General features: G+C 39.5%; 1 protein-coding gene across 2 annotated transcripts in view; it reads right to left on the bottom strand.

The window, feature by feature from the left end:
• The window catches only part of LOC136439395 (small G protein signaling modulator 2-like), a 74852-nt gene extending 53874 nt beyond the window's left edge, over positions 1-20978 (bottom strand). Inside the window, exons 1-2 of one of the 2 annotated variants that reach the window (XM_066434819.1) lie at positions 20635-20978; positions 20479-20534 (exon numbers count right to left, since the gene is read on the bottom strand). In XM_066434819.1, the coding sequence (XP_066290916.1) occupies positions 20479-20534; positions 20635-20758 (180 nt within the window). In that variant the 5' untranslated portion in view covers positions 20759-20978. The remainder of the gene's footprint in view (positions 1-20478; positions 20535-20634) is intronic. The other variant, XM_066434828.1, reaches the window with a different exon arrangement.
• Between the last annotated feature and the right edge of the window lie 1005 nt (positions 20979-21983).

Genomic DNA, 21983 nt, shown 5'->3' on the forward strand with positions numbered 1-21983 from the left:
ATATACGTAAGCACCACAATTTTCACACAGCCTAGTGATAACCAAGCCTCCTACACCTCATCTGAAGAAGCAACAGAGGCTTCTTCAGTTGCCAAACGGAACATAGAGAGCAACTCAGGCCGAAAAACAAGTCCTGTTGGCATCACAATTTCCACACAGCCTATTGATAACCAAGCCTCATTCTCCTCATCTAAAGAGTCAACATCTTCTGGAAATACAGATCCTGACTCAACAGTAAGTCCTGTAGGTGCCACATTTTCCGCAATGTCCATGGACACCCAATCCCCATTCACTTCATCTGCAGTGTCCACATCTTCTTCAGTTGCCAATTGGAATATAGAAAGGAATTCAGGCCCAACAACAAGACCTTTTGGCTTTGCATTTATCAACGTGCTCATTGATGCCTCATTCACTTCATCTGCAATTGCAACCTCTGACTCATTTGAAAACAAAGAAAGCAAGCTTGATGACCCAACAGCAAGACCTTTGGGCACCACACTGATGCCCACTGATGCCCAAGATCCAATCGATTCCTCTGCAGTGTCATCCTCTTCTTTATCTGGCAACACAGAAAGCAATCCAGGCCCAACGACACATCCTCCAGGCTCCACAGCAAATGCACTGCTAAGAAATACAGAACCAATTGAAAGTCCTTCAGGCACACTGTTCATTGATGTCCAACCTTCGTCTGCAGAGTTAACATCTAATTCATTTGGCAACACAGAAAGCAAACAAGAACCAACAACAACAACTTTAGGCTTCACAGCAAATACACTGCCAAGTGATACAGACCCAACAAGTCCTCCTGGCACCACATTTTCCACACCAACCATTGATGTCCAAACCTCAACTACGCAGTCAACATCTAACTCATTTAGAAACACAGAAAGCAAACAAGAACCAACCACAACACCTTTAGGCTTCACAGCAAACACACTGCCAAGTACTACAGACCCAACAAGTCCTCCTGGCACCACATTTTCCACACCAACCATTGATATCCAAACCTCAACTACACAGTCAACATCTAACTCATTTGGCAACACAGAAAGCAAACAAGAACCAACAACAACTCCTCTCGGCTTCACAGCAAACACACTGCCAAGTACTACAGACCCAACAAGTCCTCCTGGCACCACATTTTCCACACCAACCATTGATATCCAAACCTCAAGTGCACAGTCAACATCTAACTTATTTGGAAACACAGCAAGTCTTGCTGACCCCACATTTGTTCAACTGCCTGCTGTTACCCAATGGAGAGTGGTCAAAACTGTTACAACTGTTACCACCGACACTTTAATAAACCCACCAGAAAGTGACAGGTCTCAAGAATCTACCCACAGTTTGCGACTATCTGCTGTAATTGGCATTGTCTTATCAGCAGCTGGGGCCCTCGTCTTTGTTGCCACAATTCTCACCATCTGGTACAAGAGGAAGACTAAATCCAATAGGGATCCTCCCCACATTACAGGGCAAGGCGTCTCGCAGCCTCATTACTATGTAGATGTAGATGACTATGCAGATGTAGACACAGCACCAAACCCTCCCACACTCAGAGGTACAGATACTGAGCAGTCCCTTGCTCCACTGCACAGAAGAACAAATCCGGCTCCCAAAAATGACCCTCCCCAACTTCCACATCTCAGTGGTAAATCAAATGCTGATGGTGCCCAACATATGAGGTCAGAAGATGTCCTGGATGAGATGACAGCAAATTCAGGTCCAAAACCTACTGCAAAGATTGTTCCTCCCTCAAACAGAAGAACATCCCCCAAAGATGACCCTCCTCCACTTCCACATGATATGCTGGCAAATTCAGGCCAAAAGCAACACCCAAAGAAATTCTTTCCTCCCCCAAACAGAAAAGCACCTCCCAACGATAACCCTCCTCCACTGCCACATCATATGACAGCAAATTCAGGCCAAAAGCAACACCCAAAGATGTTCTTTCCTCCCCAAAACAGAAAATCACCTCCCAAAGATGACCCTCCTCCGCTGCCACACCATATGACAGCAAATTCAGGCCAAAAGCAACACACTGAGAATTTCTTTCCTCCCCCAAACAGAAAAGCACCTCCCAAAGAGGACCCTCCCCCTCTCCCCCCTTGCATGCCAACAAATGCAGGTCCAACTCAAACTACTGAAAAGAACTTCCTTCCTTCCCCCAAAACAAAAACACTTCCCAAAGATGACTCTACCCCTCTGCCCCCACAGAACGAAGGCCCAAGACAAATTACTGATAAAAATCTCATTACACCACGCAAAAGAAAAGCACGCCTTAAAGACAAGCCGTACTCCTTTCCCCCTCCTCATGATGATAATGGTAGTGATTTTGTCTATGTGAAGCCAAATGATGCTCTACATAAGCCAGCAAATGTCCAGAATAAGATGCCAGCAAATGAAAACCCAACACAAACTACAGTAAAGAAGTCCGTAGCACCACGCAGAAGGAAAGCACGTCATAAAGACAAGCCAATCTCCCTTCCCGCTCCCCTTCTTGATGATGATGATGATGATGATGATTGTGTGTATGTGAAGCCCAATGATGCCATACATAAGAAGCCAGTCAGGTTTGAGATGGTACCAAACAGCCATCCAACAAAGACAACAAAGTTACCCACTGATGCCGATGGCTACATACTTGTTACACTGAAAGACCAGCCTTAAACATTGAACAGTCATTTCAAAGGTTTGCAATCATGGGTTTACTTGAAATTTTTATGAAGATTCAGAAAACTGATTGACTTTTTTGCCAGGTAACAGTTAATATCATGGTTACAGTGATTCACTGTATGATCGTTAGAGGAACCTTTCAGCAAAACATTTCTTTAGCAAATGTAACGTTGGGTAACATTAATTCGCGGGGTACTTAAATTCGGGATTTTTCGAAAACGGGGTGTTTAGGGATATGTGCTAGATGCAACATCAGTAATACCGCTAGAAATGCAAACTTGACAGACTAACGCATTCAGAACACTGTCTGAAAAGCTTCGATAACCATGCATTAGAAGTTGGCTACGTCAAAAACTCTCCGTCCCTTATTGTCACAGTCTGAGGGCTTCGTGGGAGAATTATATGTACATAGTTGTTCGCTGGTTTATAAGACAAATGTCACATCCGCTTCCTGCTCAACACAATTATTTACAATACAACTTATTAGAATCTCTTTTGCTAACCTACAACTGGACTCTAAGTGTGATTAATCATCAAAACGCCTCTTTGTTGCTACAACCAATGGCTACGGCACTACGGTGAATTTTCCCGCCGCCATATTCGTTACCCAGAATCCTGCTATTCGGCAGACGACAAACGTTTGCGAGGAACACTTTTTTGTCTAAATGTTGTGTGTGATAGTGGATTGCGGGCGATATTTTCCTCAAAGTTTGCTCTTAGCACAAGCAGAAACACATGGACATAGTAGTATTACCATTTCTACGGCATCCAGCTAACGCCCTGATAAATAATGTACAAATTTCCATGACGGTGGGGGTGAACTTTGAGTGACGTTCTACCGACTCGACACACGGGTTGTTCCCGAGGGCCTGATGCGTGCGGTACGGCCGTTTTTTCGTGTATTTTTTTTACTTGGACACGTCTATATCCATAGCACTCTCCTCAAGCCAAGGATGGAACGAATAGCTGCTGTATAAAATGTGATTAGCGGTAAGATATTCAAGACGAATCTTCTCTCCCGAATTAATGTTCACCCCTGTCCGACAGCACCGTCATTGTGCGTGCGGCGGACGGTAGTTTCAAGTTGAAATATTATGGTGTCAGCACGACTAGAGACAAAATCTACCATATATATGATTAGTGCAAAGATAGTACATGATACTGACAGAAAAATAGAAAAAAAGGATGGTTTATTGTTCTGCTACATGTAGATTGATTTCAGTCAACCATTATCGGAAAAATCCCGAATTTATGTTACCCAACGTTACCACAGAAGAAATTGTCATAAATTGAGATCTGTCCTGAATGTGGCATGTCAATGATAGTTCGTGTTGTCATTTTTCCTGCAATGTTGAATGTCTTTTTTCAGTAAGTGCTAGAGAACAGCTATATGTAAGTGGCAATACCATGTCAAAAATGTATAAATAAATGATCTTTGCACTTGATACATGAATGACAACTAGAAATATGCTGATTGTAACAATAAGTAGCAGAAATCTAGTTGAGATGTATAATTAGTCCAACCAACTTAAGTTTTATCTTATTTTAAAGTCAAGACAATGTGCAATGTTGTGATTGCAAAAGAACGGGCCGCTGGTTGGGTAAGACCATTGGTTAGCTGCAGAGGGTCTTAACCATGTAAAATTGGATGGGACTGTTTAAATTTGGCTTGTGACTGAGATGTGTGCAAGGTCACAGGTCAAAATGTATCTGAGCATCTGCAAAGTTGAAGAACTGCCATCCTCTTATTGTTAGAATTGAACAAAATGTAACGTTACACTTATATCTATTATCCTCTTACCGCATGTGAATATTAACTTTAACTGGGACATGACATAGTTTTAAACAAAAACAAGATGTTAATATTGTCTGTAAGTGTTAAGGCTGATGTTTTAGGCCGATTTTTGAGGTTTCAGTTTTTAGAAAAATAATGGTAGATTTGAAGATCATAGTTGGAAATGGAAACAGAGCCTATATGGGAAAAGTCTGTACCACGTTTAGATGCAACTTTCCTCAAGGCCGGTTGTTTAATGATCATGTTCTCTTGCTAAAATGATACAAAAAGATTTTACTGTAACAATTTTATGATGTTTCAGAGACAAAGTTGTGCAACTACTCATTGAGTGTTAATAAAACATGGAAAAAATAGACTTGTGACAATATTTCTGATTTTTATTTCAATCTTTTCAACCTTTATTCATTTAGATCAACATGGTAGAAATACACATATCGTTTGAATGCTATTTAGCATCACCACATTTGTTGCTCCACAAATTATCAAATAGACGACTCAAGTTCCATGTGGATTTGAGTTGGTCATGTAAAGTGCCTTTCTAAAGGACACAACGTCTAGCCAAGAACACCAAGAACCGAACCCGTGACCTCTGGATCTCGTGTTTGCTAGCCTAGCCACTCAACGCCACAAATTTGAATACCGTTCTGCAATTTTTCACCGGAGGCCACATCAGAATGACCTTCAGTATGTATCAAATATTGATATACAGGAACCTTTCAGCCTCTTTATATCATTCTGCACTACAAGTGCCTCCCACCCACCCAGATGACCAAAAATGAACTGGGAAGCTACAAGTAATAAGATGCATTAAGGAGACTGCTGCCTTGATGACCACTCTTAGGTATTCCCTTCTACCTGATGTGTGCAAGAGCCTAGTGCATAGAGTGCTCTTTGCATTTGGAGGGTCACAAAGTGTTGGGTTGTTTCAGTTTGTCAAATCTAGTCGGTGAATATGATTTATAACCACCATTAACATTAATTTGCCACTTAAGAAAACAGTGGGTTTGAGAGATCTCTTGAAGTACCCCCCATGTATGCACAGTTTAGATGTACTGGTGGAGTGCATTATACTGTTGGACTTTGGGTTGGAGATCTGTTTTTATTAATGAACCTTTTCAGGGTGGCGGAATTATGTACCCTGGTGGAATTATGTTATTTGAATGTTCATATAAAGTAGTCTCACTATTCTATGTCACATCATGACTGTTACAATATATCTAAGTTTTCATTACTTTCAATTTTCACTGACTCTCTAAGATAGTGTGTTCTCTGGGCATGGCATAATCATCTGTGAAGGTGACACTATTATTACGCATCTTGCCTGGTACACCTTGCCAACTGAAAAAAAAATTGATTCTTTCTGACTGAGTGTGCAATTTGCTTTGCCAAGTTAGTTGCGTTTTGTTCTAGAGACTCCGAGGGAGTCAGAGCAGTAGAGCCAAACCTACATAATTAACAGTGAGCAGATTATTATTGGAACAAGCAGAGTACTTTGGACTAATGGTTCTGACCGTTTACAGCTTAAAGGTACATATCCAATATTTTTTTGACACTTCCCTGTTACACAACAGATCATAATGACCCCCAGCGGGGATCTTCACCCTTCGTCGAAAATGAAAAAAATCTTGAGATTTATTCTGAAAATCTCAAGATTTTGTGATGAATCTTGAGATTTTATGAGACAATCTTGAGATTTAATGAGACAATCTTGAGATTTTATGAGACAATCTTGAGATCTTTGATTATGCTTTTAGAAGCTCTTACAAGAGTTAAAGATTTAGGAATGTATGAATAAGTCAATTTTTACTTTCTTTAGCAGCTTGAGGTATCATACTATTATCTATCACAGTCTTCACTGCCACCATAGCCTGCCTCTCTCTTCTGTCCATTGCCTGCTTCTTCATACACTATATGTATAGAGTATATTACTGGTTATATTATAAAGTTTGGTACCTTAATGTGATATATATTGTAAGCAGACTTTAAAATTGAGCCAAAGCAGTCAACAAATTAAAGATAAATGATAATTAGTCACTATTGACTTTTTAAAAAATGAAGGACTTTTATAGGTCAAGGGAACAACATACTGAGTTTATTGGGCCTAGCAGTATTTGAAATAACATCATGTCATAAAGGATGATTTTGCGCGAAGGCCCATATTTCAGACTTAAAAGCCTTCGCTAGTGTGGCTATGGACACCTCCGTATATGCTCGAGATTCACTTTATAGTCTCTTCTGGGAAATGTAATGGCCACTTCAATGTTCAGAAATGCCATCGAGGAAATGAATGTCTGCCAATGCTTTCAATCACATGACCCAGGGGAGTCGACCGCACCACGCACTTTTCAGGAAACTTAAAACTAGTAATGACTCTGTAGAGCTGTATCCTACATGTATAAGCCTGCCCATAAGTGAATAGATAAATCAGTGAGAAGGTGAGTGAGTGAGTTAGTGAGTGAGTGATATGGGAGTGAGTGAATGAGTGAGTGAGTGAGTGAGTGTGAGTGAGTGAGTGAATGAATGAGTGAGAAAAAGAAAATAAAGGCTTTGACTTGACTTGACGTGTTTTGATTGAGATAGGTACTAGATTGATAAATAGATACTTTGTATTGCATTGAGTCATAGGTGCATTATAAAGCACTGCATATTCCATATCACCTAATGTACCAGCCCAACTGTGGCTTCTAACCCAAGAGAAGGCTGGGATCAAGAAAATCCGTTTAATGCAAAATGCACAATAAGTTAAAAAAACAATTTGGCGTCCTCAAACAATAAATTGTAAGCGCATCAATCAAAACCGCTGAATCTTGGATGTTTGACAGTGGCGCATGCAGTGAATGGTGTTCAAATTGTTCTATAGAAACCTGTGAGAATCTGGAGTAGAAGCCTGAGCATACAGATCAGTCTGAATACAGATCAGTCTGAAACACCCATATCAAATGAAGAAGAAGACGAACTTTATTGCACAACAATTGTAACTGGTACAATGTATGGCAGCTTACGCACATGCGAGTTGAACTATTGCTAATTGTTGACAAATATAATAACTAATCTAATCTATCTACATGTATGACTAACGGTAAAAATAGATTATATAATAAAATGTACATGCTAGAATACATACACAGCCCAGTAATGACGAAATAGCATACATGTGTATGTTAGATTCTTAAATTGATTGATATATCAATTAAGATATAGATAGAGATAAGAATCACAAAGAATCAGTTAACATACAAATTTCACCTATCTCTAGTCTCCATCTATGTTATGTCTGCGCAGACTCAAGTCAACTTTATGTCAAGTTCAAAGTCATCAGACAGTGCCATACCGGAGAAGACGCTGTTCATGTACGTCATCATACTTAATTGAATCAGAGTCCCATGGGACTTGAGCTCATTTCAGTTAATCACATGACATTGTGCCAAATAAGGCCTGCAATTATTCATAAAATGAGCTCTGCACCCTCCGGAACTGATTCCATTATGTCGTACACGAGGACGTACAGCATAAGGCGTCGTCAGGCAGACTGTTTCATGGCTCCAATTTATTTCCGACCAACCAAACACGCTCTTTTAAACTGGTTTACTTTTACTGTTGCTGAGCTGAGCCAATTAATTTTGTTGGGTCTCAGGACCAGTGCAATGGCCTAGTGGGTAGAGTACTTTCCTTGCATACACTTGATCGCGAGTTTGATCCATGGCCGAGTCATACCAAAGACTTAAGAAGAAATGGTACATACTGCTTTCTCTGCTTAGCGCTCAGCATCTTAAAAAGAATATGGAAGTTAAACACACACCACCACCAGTGGACTAGCCCCCTGCTGCAGTGATTGCACAATTTTGTGCGGCCCAAGGGTTATTGAAACAGAGATGGGCATTGCCCTAAGCACCATTCTGCGGGAAAGACTTAACTTAACTAACCTTACAGGATACTTTCCACACTTTTGCCAGAGGAAACGACAAAGACAGAGATTTGGCAGGAAAAGTTGCCCCAAAACTTTGTGAACATAGGAGCTTTCCCTACAGACTCATGTTTTCATGTTGATTTTCCAGTTCTTATTTGTATCCAAGATCTAACAAACAAAATTGACGTGGCCCCAGAACCAGAGCCTTGGTGACAATCCCTCTCAAAAAAAGGAGCAATGCATATATGTCGACAGAGCCTCCGATCGGGATCTCTACCAACAGAATTGGCATGCAATTCTGCCAGATCAGAGTCTCTACCCTGACATGTATACATGTATATAGCTTGAAGCCTTAAAGGTCCATCTCTTTTGGTAGAATTCATTTCTAACATTGCGATTGGAAAATGAATTTTCACTGTAAAATTCCAGTCGTTGACAAAGAGCTGATTAGAATTCTGTACACCGTCCCGTGTAATTTTGTTAACCCGTGTATAATTCCCTAATCATGACTGTCATTACCCTGGGGTGGAAGGATGCCAGACGCCTACGCTCTATCATAAAACCAACTAAATACCAATAATTCTTCACCAACTCCTGCTCAACAGGATGCACAGAAATCAAATGTATGATAAATGATGCAATTTGTACGCTTTTAATTCCATGCTGTTTGTTGCATGCAATTTTCTAAGTCATACACAGAATATTTAGTCACATTCCTTGTAAAATAGGCTCATGACTCACAGCAAATTGGGGATTTCTTGGAACAGCAATAAAAATGCATGCAGCATTTTTGTGAAAATCCTACCATAGATTCTTGTTGACATTCAATTCTGTCATGGACTTGCTGAAAATTCTCTGACAAAAAATTGTGAGATGCTCTCATCATCCTCGAAGCATTTGCATATCTTCCCCAAATTGATGGTCCTTCATTCAGAATCCCTCCATTTTAATTTGGTAATCAGTGATTTGACTTGTAAATTATTCTCATGGGCCTTGCAATGGCTTTACATGCATTTATCTCCAAGTGTCCCAACATATGTTCCACACCCTCATTCTTTCCAATCAACAAACGTTTTCTTAGGAATTTTTCTCACAAGCAAAGCGTGATGTATTCCAACACTTTCCTGAAATGGAATTGAATGAGCTGGCAAGCATATCATTAAATAGTTCAGTCTCTATGTAGTAAAAATGTATAGATGCAAAAACACTGACAAACAGAAAGACTCAAAACAATACCTCCCCATGAATTAGTCACCTCTTCCGTTGACCCCATGACCTGGAATGCCCGTAAATGACTAGTTCTACTATTTCCTGCCAGCCTTTGAAAAAACCTTTTTCACCCCCAAATCAACCATAACATCCTGTCAGTATCAGGTTACACCATCTTCCCCCTCACATCCTGTCACTCTACTGTTTTCAAATAACTACAGACACAACGAAAACAAAACCTTCCTAAACAGAGAGCAATGCCAGTACCAGTACTTTCCGTGGTGCTGATTTTTCTGTTGCTTGAGTTTCCATGTAAAATATTTTCTTCATGAAGATTACATCTGTACAAATACCTTTCTACATAATCCTAATCAATAAATGATGACAGACAAAAAGTTAGCCTGAAGGTGCCCTAATGTAATCATCTTTTACAATTTCTGAATTCTCCCTGGTCCTCCATTCTTGTACCTCCCCTGAGTGGCTAGTAATTGGAAGATTCCGATTCAGAACAGAGCTGCTTACATGGATAAAATGTTATTACCTTGCTTTGGTCTTTAAGACTCCAAGTCTTAAAGCATCAGACATGGCTGCGCATGTTCTTGATTGGATATCTCTCAATTTGATCACATCAGTTTGGGTCTTATCTATAAGAAGTACAAATCATATCTTCTCTATGCATAGAGGGGGGTGATTAGGGCTTGACAGAATCCTGACTTACCAGAACAATCAACCAGAATACAACCTAATATATGCTTCTTAGTCCAGCATAGATGGAATGTTGATGAGATGGAATGTTGAAGTATGGTATTAGTACCTTGACTTGACAATTTGCTGCATTGAATCTTCATTTTTGTTGTTGCTGTTGTGCAAATGTTTCTTGCTAATTAATAGGAATTCTAGCTGTCTGTGATATCAGAGAATCAGACACTAATCACACACAGTTGTGAAACTTAGGAATATAGTTATGTACATGTTGTAGTAGTCATGCTCAAGAAACTTGTTTACAGTCCTCAAACGGGCAGTGTAGACATTGCAACTGCCCCTCAGAACTTAAGATGGCTAATTCTTATTCAGCAGCATTACCTATTCCAAGAATAGCCCCTTTTCTACTGGGGTCCCCCAGGATAAGAACAGCCACATACAGGATATAACCTGCCAATGCACCAGTGGAAGATGAGAGAAACATTTTATATCCGGTCACAAATTATTCCAAGAATAGCCCCTTTTCTACTGGGGTCCCCCAGGATAAAAACAGCCACATACAGGATATAACCTGCCAATGCACCAGTGGGAGATGAGAGAAATATTTTATATCCAGTCACAAATTATTCTAAAAAGTGAGGAATAGTTCTTTAAAACCCTAACCCTCATCATCTATATCAAAATATGTTTAATGTATTACAGACACTTTGGTACTAAACTACACATACATTACATACTCTCCTCTAATGCAGCTGGACACCGAAACACACTTAATGAATGACCTTGAGGTAAAGATGGGTAGAGACAAAAGGAACCAAAGCTGTCCAAATCTTGGCAAAAATATATGATACTTTTCATAGCCAGTCACATCTTGCTTGGCGGAAAACGGGATACATGTAACCTTTGCCATTTTCAACACAGTAACTACTTAAAGCAGATTACTGCAGTGCTTTTGTAAGTCCTGTAAGCTTTCCTAAGCCCCTTGGCTTGTCTGAACTAATCTGCTCACTTGTAATGCAGAGGATGTCCACATACAAGACAGGCGCAGCCTTTCAAGGATAGATCCAACTTGGCTTGGTCCTCTGGACACAAAAATGCACTTAACAGGTTGCATATAGCCGGCAGCAAGTTCATGGGATAAGGGAACAAAAGCTGTCCATTTGTCTTGATGGAAGATGTAAGATTCTCTACATAGCCAGGCATCTATCATTCTAGGAACTGAAGAAAACCTTTGACATTTTCAACACTACTTCATGCTGAGTTTCTGTGATGTTCATGAAAGCCCCAAGGCTAGTTGGCTTGTCGAAATTGATCTGCTAGGACATGACGCATTCAGAATGAAAATGCATCTACGCAACCTGAAGACTATCACTGACACGCAGTGCTTCACCAGAACTGATACAACTAAAGTTGGACACAGGAATTTTAAAATGCATTTAATGCATTTTACTAAGCCTAAGAAATTAGATTTTACTTAGACTTACATGCTACGCCATCATGCACGGCACAAGGCAATTAAATTAGCCTAGGGAAAAATGGGGATCAATGTATCATTCTGAGAATTGAAGAAAACCTTTGATATTTTCAACACAACCAATTCAAGGGGAGTTTCTGTGATGTCCATTAAACCCCAAAGGCTTGTTGTCTTGTCCAAATTGATTTGCTTGTACTTGACGCATACAGAATGAAGGCACTTGCACCGCTTTACCAGAATTGATACAACTAAACTTGGACACCAGGATTTTGAAATGCAATTATTGATAGATCAATTGTAAATCAAAGAAATTAGTACTTATAGACTTACACGCTTCAATATCATGCAAGGCATGAGGCAATTGAATTAGTGCAGGGGAAAATGGGCATCGAAATACCCTATTGTCCTTAGGGACAATGTATTGCATTGTAGCTCCTAATACCAAGTTACATAATATTATACTGAGAACTAAAGGATACCTTTGACATTTTAAAGACAATAGCTGCTGTAAATGGATTTGAATTTGCAAGGATTCGATTTTGCAGTAGGGAGAAAATAGAGCGTTTGTGGTGGTTTTAAGTTCACGGCTGAAAGAATGGGCTAGTTGGGCAGAACACTGTAAGACATTTTTGTTGTGGTTTAAGTAATCTCATTGAAATGGTCCCCGCAAAAACCGTGAAATTAAAACCATTGCCAACATTTCAAGAATTACAGCACTTCAAACAGATTTTTGTGTTGTTCAAAATTGTGACCTGTCAGACAAAACTGTCATTAAGAGGTCCGACCAAAATGACATCATTAAATCAAATGCACAAGCAACTGACTTCTCCCTGAAATTGTTTGCAATACATTTTTTTGGTTCCTGCACAAGTGCCCTTGCATAACTATCTATACAGTACCCTGAGGCTCACGCTGTGCCCCTATAATTTGATATTTGCTTTCTTTAATGAGGTCCTAATCTTGTTTGATGCCATCCACAGAGTAAACAACATATGTCATTCTGTTTTCTTTGCTCTTTAACAACAACTTACCAGCCCTTTTTGTAAACAACATTACCTAGAAGGATAAGTACATGCAAGCATACCCAAATATCAACATAGCACTTAACACATAATAAATTTTGTAACAATGTATCTATAGCACTAGCTGAGATTGTCATCAACCTTTTTTCGTAGCTAAATTTGGAGTAGTTTTCCCTTCTCAAACTCAAAGACTCAAGGTCAAACCACAATTCTACAACAGTCACTATCTGGGGATGAGTTTATATTGCCATATTGATAAAAGAAAGCCAGTAAAAATCATTGCAAGGCTATTGAACCTGTAGTGATTATAATGGCAAATTGAGTTTGCCCACGGCCACATGTCAAGTAATGTGAAATCTAAAACAAAATACCATAAATTGCATACAAAAACATGCTTGACGCCATAGGGAACTATATTGGGTATAATCTCATTGTTTTCCAGGTTGGTTTGCCAAATATCAGGAATTCATCATCATCATATCAGGAATTGAATGACTCGAGCATAGATTCAAGTTTTTCTCTTTTCCATCTTGTCCTGATCATGACTTGCTTGACTATCATGTTAGAATATCTGAGAACCTAGAAAAGGAATTGCTTTGGCCCAAAGATGAAGCAGAAGAGGTGGTTGGAATGACAGCTAAAAAAAGTTCGCCCAGCAAGACAGACAGAGAATGGAGGACTTAACAGTCAACCAAACCACAAAGCCCAGTGATTTTATTTGCTTCTTGCTCTCTGACATTTACAATATCCCAGGCCAGCCCATCATGAGTTGCCTGGGTAAGCGTTGCGACCATAGTTTAAGCTATAAAACCACTTCACCTTTGGCTTTATGACCAGCAAAGAAAACAATTTAGTAAATGGACATCTTATGAACTGCAGCCTAGCAACAGCACAACAGAAAAAAATACTCTCTCGGCTTGGCTTTGTGAACGAAGGATGTATTCCACGTCTATAGTCAGGCTCACTGGTGGCTGACAAGTTTGATAAGGCCAAACCAATTTAATTTCTTGGTTAACAGACTTTTTAGAAATAATTCTAGTGCGAGGACATCATTAAAACAGAAGGCAGGGGTGAAAACTTGCACCTGTTCACTCCCTGAAACTGTGTGCACCAAAGTACAAACTTTCCTCTGACTCTGAGATTCTGTTTGCATGTTGATTTTGGAATTTTGCATTTTTTTAAACCAAGAAATTAAATTGGTGTGGCCTAAGAAAGTAAAATCATGTACAAACGTTTCTAACTGGACGGCGCAAAATTGCAACAATTTGCGAATTTTCCATTGCAGTCACACTACGGTAAAATATGTGACCTGTACAAAGAAAATGGCCATGCCCATGGAGAATGTCCGACTCACATTCTCAGTTTTGGCTCTAAGTCAGATACGAGATCAGAAATTGACGTTTTGCCACTGAATTAAAAACCAATTATGAACGTACAATGATACATTAAGATTCATCAAAAGTGATTTGCAGTGATTGCACCATTTTGTGCCCATTTATGCCATTTTGCTGACTGCAAAAGTTTAGAAATTTTAAAGAAATTAGCAAAAATTTAAGGCAACAAATTGGAACTGGTTTCATTTGCGAAGTTGGCGCAATTTGCCAGCGGATTTTGCCATAATCCATTATATTGAGATGAATCTGGGGCATTATCACAGAATCTGATGACATATTATTAGGAAAAAAAATCTTTATATCTTCATCCTAACACAGTCACTGCGATTATGATACTTTGTTGTTTTAACAAACAGCATAGAATGTGAATTTGTCTTCATTTATTTTGCCATAGAGGTGATTTTGTTCTTTATGCATTATGGATTAGGAAATATACACGTCAGCTGTGTCAGTGGGACCCATGCATGAAAGAATCAGAATGCAGACAAGCTACGGATTCACCCACAGATGAGACCAAGGAGAAATGCACAATGCACATTGAAGGTTCCCAGAGAGAGAGATTCGGAACCGGCCTGGGTGCCATCTTGGTTAGTTGCAATCTGCCGGGATGTTTGGCTGGTGCGTAAGTAAATGTCCAAGCGATAGTAAAGTAACCAGTATGTCACCCAGGGGAGCGTTAAGCATCAGAGATCAGAGGTTTATGTTCTTCAGGGTACAGTAAGAGATTAGAACACCATTTTTATTACTGTCCTGAAAATCAGATGTACCTAGAGCAATATGGACCATTGCACAGTAGTTTGACACTCTTTAAAATTTCTATTTTTATCATCATGATAAAAAAATGCTTCCTTTGTACAAAAACCTTTAGATTTTTAAGTTATTCTGGAGGCGTCTTTGCAAACCTTTTCTGAATAAAAGAAGTTAATAGTATAGAAATGAAGGCATTGTAAGTATTGCTATTTAAAGAAAAATCCCATTACTCCAGCCAGCCATTGAGTCTCCCAATATGAACCCTGGGGCATTTCATGTCAGAGGTCATGTATACTCCCTGATGCAGGCTATAGCAAGACTATCTTCTTCTTACCACTCAACACGGATCTGGTGTTATGCTTCTGCATGGGTGACTGAAGTCAAACCTCAAGAAAATAGAATTCTTGGAAGTTCTCTTATCTTCAGATCATAAGAAACCTTGAAAATAATAGGGTATGCATGGGTGTGTGCTTTGGTCTAGTAATTGTGCCTCTAGACAGTGTAGTTGAGGGTTGACATCCTGATCTGTTGCTTATTACGGTCTACACAATGATTCTAACCAAAGTTTATTCATGCTACAGTCAGCTTGAATTACTCATCATTATGTAGATGAATTACCAGCCAAAGTGCATATGACATAATGTTGAACATCAAGACAACTCCCATGGTACAGTAGGCCTCAGTCTGTAAGGCAATACTGAAATTGATATATGGATGACATCCATTGGGCACTGCAAAACTTATGCGAGCGTGTGAAAGAAAATAAAAGTTTGCCCCCAAAAAAGTTGCCTTCATTATGTGGTCATGAGGTTGAACAAATGACTGAACACACAGAGCATAATACACCAAACATTAATTATATTTTTCTCTTTGAATAATGGAGAAAAAAAAATGGCAAAAAAAATCATGATAACAAAACATTAATTTTTAAGGCAGTCTATGATATTAATAGTCTCCGTTTTCTGTTGTTGTCTTTTCTATTTACAGTTTACATTTGCTCATTTTGCAGCTTCTTTATATGGTTTGTACAAAAATTGATGCACATGCAGATTCATCAATATCAAGAGGGTGTGGCATGCAGAATGTACCCAGAGGGCAGGGAAGGGTGGAGAAAGCTTGTGCTGAAAGCAACCATGGTCCCCGACCCTCAAGATGAGGATGGGACTAGGTGGCATGGTGTTGAAGAAACATGGTTCTCCTACCAGAGGAAACATGGTGGTTTTCACACTGTCATCAGTCTTTCTGGGCAGAAAGCCAGGAGCTCAATCCAGTGGTTACTTTGTGGATTAGGTTCTTACTACCTCTTACTACAACAACAACATTGTATCAGCACCATGGCCAGTACTTTGAAGTACAGTTCCTTTTTTTAGAAAGTGTAAACCTGAATTGATTAGGGCTGAAATGGAATATGTACATCATATTGTGTCAATATGCATCTGGCTGTGACTTCAATGGCATATTAGGAAGGGTTGAATAAAGTAAATATTTCTCTTCTTAGGCCACAGGAAGTGTAAAGTTTATGGATGGCATCAGCACACACATTTTGTTTAGTTCCCATCCAGAGATGGTCAACATGACAAAACAAATCCATCATTATTCTATGGTCACCGTTTGAAAATCTAGGCGTCTTGCTTTTTTTGGGGGCCCCAGCATTAGATATTGAGGCTACATGTACAGAGGATACCATCCATAAAATTCACTTGCTGTGGATGAAAATCAAGACGTGAATAGATTAATTGCCCGACTCAGACATAGCAGATGCATAAACATGTATCATCTAGTTATGTGCTTTATATAAACAGCTTAGTATAATACTAGGCTTAATCCACAAGAGATGATAGATAAAGAAGCTCCTTTCCTAAAAATCCAAGAAACTGATACAGTTACTGTAAATCTTGAAACTTTTATGTTTGTTACTTTGTTTTATTTTCGGGGTTTTTGCTGCGATCTCTCCAGCGCAAATGCAAACCACCAAGATGCCAGGAATAAATGCATGTATCTTTTGTATGACAACTGTGCTACACAGAATTGAACATTTAGAACTCAAAAACCTTCTTTGTTTCTCTTCAAGTGAAAAAAGGCACTGCAAAGGTAACTCAGAATTTACAGTGTATGTATGAAACTATATTGGAGCCTTCGGAGGGAAAGAAAGGAATAACCAAAGGAAAAATGCAAATCATCAACAGCCATAAAAATTTTTTTGTATTGTAAGTTTGCAAAACTAAACAATTCACCACACATGCATAACCTAAATTTGAAACTCTGTAACCACAAATTCACATTTCTAGTGCACTGTTGATTCAACTGGTTAAACTCACATCATTAGTCTTCATTGTAAATGTCAGAAGGGTTTTAAGGTAAGCTACATGCATGTGCAGGTTTTGAAGCAATAAAATTATCCAACATATACCCTGAAGCTATTCTTGGTTGAAAACAGATTGAAGCTTTCATATTTGGAAGTTATTGCAATTTGGAAGGCAGGAAGCCTAAGGCATCCACTTTATTAATAAGAGCTAGGACAGCAAGCAATAGCATGGTGAAAATTTGACGCACCCACAGTGTGGATTGTTGGATATTACGATGGGTGACACCTTTAACAGTTTTCTCAATATCTTTTAAATTGAGTCTTTTTTCTAGTACTATATAATTTGCTTTTCATCATAACTTCTGTATTCATTCTTTTCTTTTATTCAAGAGGTGCAGAAGTGGATGGAGATAAACATTTTCCAATTGACTTGCCTATATAATCCAGGCACGTACAGTGTTTTGCTTTAGAAGCAGATGTTTACATTTCAGGTTCTGGGTCAGCCGCCGGCAATGGATATGTGTGGTGTTGTTTTCGTTTGCTATCCATGCACTATTCACCTGCAAAAACTACTGCTGCATTGGTGCCGATAAAGCAAATATTATTATTATTGTTAAGTCCAGATGCCATTTTCTGTACACATACATGTATGCTGATATTACATGTTACATGCAGCATTCATTTTGCAGCATTATGTTTGATTATCACCCTAGAAAAAAAGGATTTTGTTTCATTTGAAAACATATGATCTATCATAACATTGATGCTCTACATTGACCTTTTTATTGTGCCTTAAAGTGTCATGAAATAGTCTGAAAACAAAACACTTAAAAACATAAATTTCTATCATTAAGACAATCCACCGGGGATACAAGCGAACAATCTGGCAGAGAATCCCTCTCTAAATAATGATAAAATGTGTGCATGTAGGTTGGTCGCGAAGCCACAAGGTAATAGAAAACCGTTGGTTTATGGTAGAGGTTTGTTTGCTGTAAACAAAGTGCATTGATCATCGGCTCCATTGGGCCCAGCTCAGGATAAATTGTTACCTCTTACACAAACATGGTACTGTAAATACAGTTAAGTTTGCATGGTTTTTATTTCACGCTAAAGCCTAGGGGAAAATGGAGTGTTCGCGGTGGTTTTAATTTCACGGCAGTACTATAGTCTCATACTACTACAGTATGGGACAAAAATGCTTGCAGTTGTTTTAAGTTTGCAGTCAAACAGTCGCAAAAATAAACCACCGTAAATATTTCTGCATTTACAGTACATCAGATAAAATCCCAAGCTTACAGTTTGAGCCTCAACCTGTTTGGTAGATGAGATATTCTCTCTCTTCTCTTTACACATTGGCAAAATTTTAGTATTAGTCATTACTGTAAATCTTGAAATGTTTGCAGTGGTTTTATTTTCATGGTTTATACAGTAACCTCTCTAACGCGAAATCACGACACAGCGAATATGTTAAAAAAAAATATCTACTCTACAACAACTTGAATTATTTCCAACACAAACTTCAAACATCGAGTAAACCTCCTTTACCCACCCACCTAGAAATTAATTCCACGAAAATAAAAGAATATACAGTATCCTCTAAATCTCCGAATGCAATGAAAAGTAGGAAATGAAAAAACCAGTGGTCTTTTCATACATCACATATGTTCAATGAACAGAGGACTCTGATAAATATTCATAATTCACTATCATCGTGCTTGATAGGTTAATTATTATTTTAGATGGGAGTAGACTTGTAGCCTCCCAATCTATAAGCAATACAGTAAATGTTCAAATTTTTGACACGATTTAGTCTTCACAGTTTTCATTGTAACCTCTTCACCGCAATCTTAAAACCATCATCTTCTGCCCGCCTACCACCTTGTTTCAACTGCTTACTAAAAACCATCCCAAAACTCCATTTTCTCCATAACACTAAATTAAATCCCCGCAAACCTTAAGTCCTTTACAGTATATAGTACAGAATATCACAAATCAAAGTGTACTTTAATTAAGCCAAAATGAATATTATTTTCAGGAGAATCCTATTCAAGAACCTATCCACGGCTTTCATAATGCATGTTACAAAATAATTTTACAAGAATGTAATATAATATTCATGCCCATAAACAATCACGCTCTTATCATAGAATCACAAATACTATGATTACATCGGTACTTTACATCTGACCCCAATTAACATATCAAAGTCAAACCTGCTCAAGTGATCATGTACATGCACCAGGACAACCTGGCCATTGAACTTTTGTTTCCCATTGACACATTCAGTTTGCAGTGGCCAGTTTCAGTTGAATGGTGACTAGATGTAGGATTGAGTCTGTATAACATTAAATTTTTCTACACGCATTGCTGTGTAGCATCCCTTTATACATTACCTACAACAGGTGCGTATATCACGAAGACTATAGATTATTTTCCATATTTAGGTCAGTTGTGATGTATGCGATACCTGAAAAATTAATATCCGACAGAATGTGGGACGTTTCCACACCTGGACATTTTGGCATACAGCCGATCAGGACAATTTGGCACCAGGGCCAAGACGGTTTAGTGCCTACCTCTAACACAAACCCTAACCCTGACCTTAACCTTAATTCTAACTGAACCCAAATCTTTTAAGCATAACCATATTCCTTAATCGTCCTGATCGGCTAGCCCCGAAATGCCCTAGAAACCGAGAATTTTGAAACCGAGAAGAAATCCACAGGTATAGTTTGGACATATAGGAGAACCCACCAGGTGTGCATCAGGTAAACCTGAGCGTACCTGCACGTCAATACTGTACACCTGTTCATTACCATCAGTTTGTTTTGTTCCGCGTCGCTGAATACATGGTGTGGCAAATATGCCTTGTTGTCAGCCATAACATAACAGCAAGGGACTCACTTTCACTGCTCCCTCAACGACTATAAACTACGAGATTTAGATCTGTCAAAATGGCAGTTATAGGACGATAAATACACCGTGCTTATCGACTGCAATTTTACCTTCGATTCATCGCCTTTAATTCGAATGAAGCACCACCTGGAAACTGCCCAACATCACCCCATATTGTAGCCTCCCTGCCCCGCCCCCTCTAACCTCAACACTACACGACACACTTGAAAATATCATCCGTGATTTCTGAATACATATTGCGGGACATAATATCGACCACTTGATGTCCATACGCTACCGGAGCACCGAACGCTGCGCCACGGAAAAATATTAAGAACGTCCCGCTCACCTCCTTTTTCACGGTCCGTATCAGCTTTTCCCTGTATTCCGCGTCCGACATTTTGTCTGAAACGAGAGGGGTATACTTCAGGTGTTGAACCTTAAAAGAATATGATGAAATTAAGGGAATCAATGGCACTAAAATTGAGGATCGGACGACACCAACCTCCGCTGCCTGTCGCGGCCATCTTGCTGTCCTGTTCTGGATTTTTAAAGGTGCCCGAATTAAGATGAGCGGGCGCGTCACACCCGGTATTTCCGGTTTTCCCTCGCTGAAAGAAGCGGCGCATTCCCGCTAGACCTCGGCACGGAGCGCCTGAGACGTGCCGAGAATGTTGTCGTCAATTTTGAGGATATTTCGGGCGGGTGTTTGGAGGGGGTTTTGAACCGGTGCGGATGAGAGCCATCTGCGGCCGCTGGGCATCAATATTTCATGACTGCGTTCACGCGCCAAATGAGGGTCAGTCGGCCGGGACACATGATGACAGGTGGTTGCGGTCAGCCCCAACCCCCGCGGCCCGGCCGTTTCGTTACTCTCACCATCTTTTAAACGTCTTCTTTGGTGTACTTTCCTCCTGTTGCAAAGCACAAGTCATTGCTTTTGCAAAGTGCCCACTTGAAACGATAAAGAATGAGTTAACAATGACAGTTTCAACTCATAGAGCCGCAGTGAGTGGCGTTTTACACCAAAACGATTATAACGACCATAGAAAATCATATCTTGCTATTCTTTGCGAAGTCTTTCTTTCTAATAGTTGGGATAATTTCGCAGTTATCATCAAGCCATGGAGTTTCGTGAACACGTTAGACCACCCAACGCTTTACCACCAAAACTGCTCCTTTGAAGAAGGGGAGACACCTTTCGACTTCACGCAGTAGTCGCATGAAGGAAGAGCAAAACAGCAATCGATCAAGTCAAGACAATTTATGAAGGAGAAAAGCATGAACGACGGAAAAGTATGGCAAGGAATGTGAAGAAATAAAATTTGATAATTATTGGATAAAAGGAAAAGAAGAAAGCACTAAAGAAGAAAAGGAAGAAAGGAACAAAAGAAAACAGATGGGACGAAAATGAATGAAGGAAGGATAGAAGAGGGAATTGGGGAAAATGAAATAGCGTCAGGAAAAACAGAAAGTTTAGATTCCATCTTAGCTAACGTTACCACTTTTCTTGGCTATTTCGATATCAATAGTTACATGTATGTTGGGCCTTAGCTTTGTTGCCATTTTGTTGTTGCTTTAGTTGTTTCTTCCCTTTTACCTAGCTACAAGTCATGTGGCAAAAGCCAGTCACGTCTATGGTCATGACAATGTAGGCTCAAACATTCGAGCCTGCAGTTTCATAGGTGAGCTATTGAAAGAAATATTTGCTTTACCTGGGCCACGCCCCTTTGCGCACCTTAACGGGGTCATGTCAAAGGTCAGGATTTGTCATAAAGGACAATCCGTTAACAGTTCCTGGGAGATACTGCTATTAAAGCCGCAGACATGTAACGTACGGTTACACTTTGAATA

The sequence above is a fragment of the Branchiostoma lanceolatum genome, chromosome 1 (assembly GCF_035083965.1).
Source record: "Branchiostoma lanceolatum isolate klBraLanc5 chromosome 1, klBraLanc5.hap2, whole genome shotgun sequence".
NCBI lineage: Eukaryota > Metazoa > Chordata > Leptocardii > Amphioxiformes > Branchiostomatidae > Branchiostoma > Branchiostoma lanceolatum.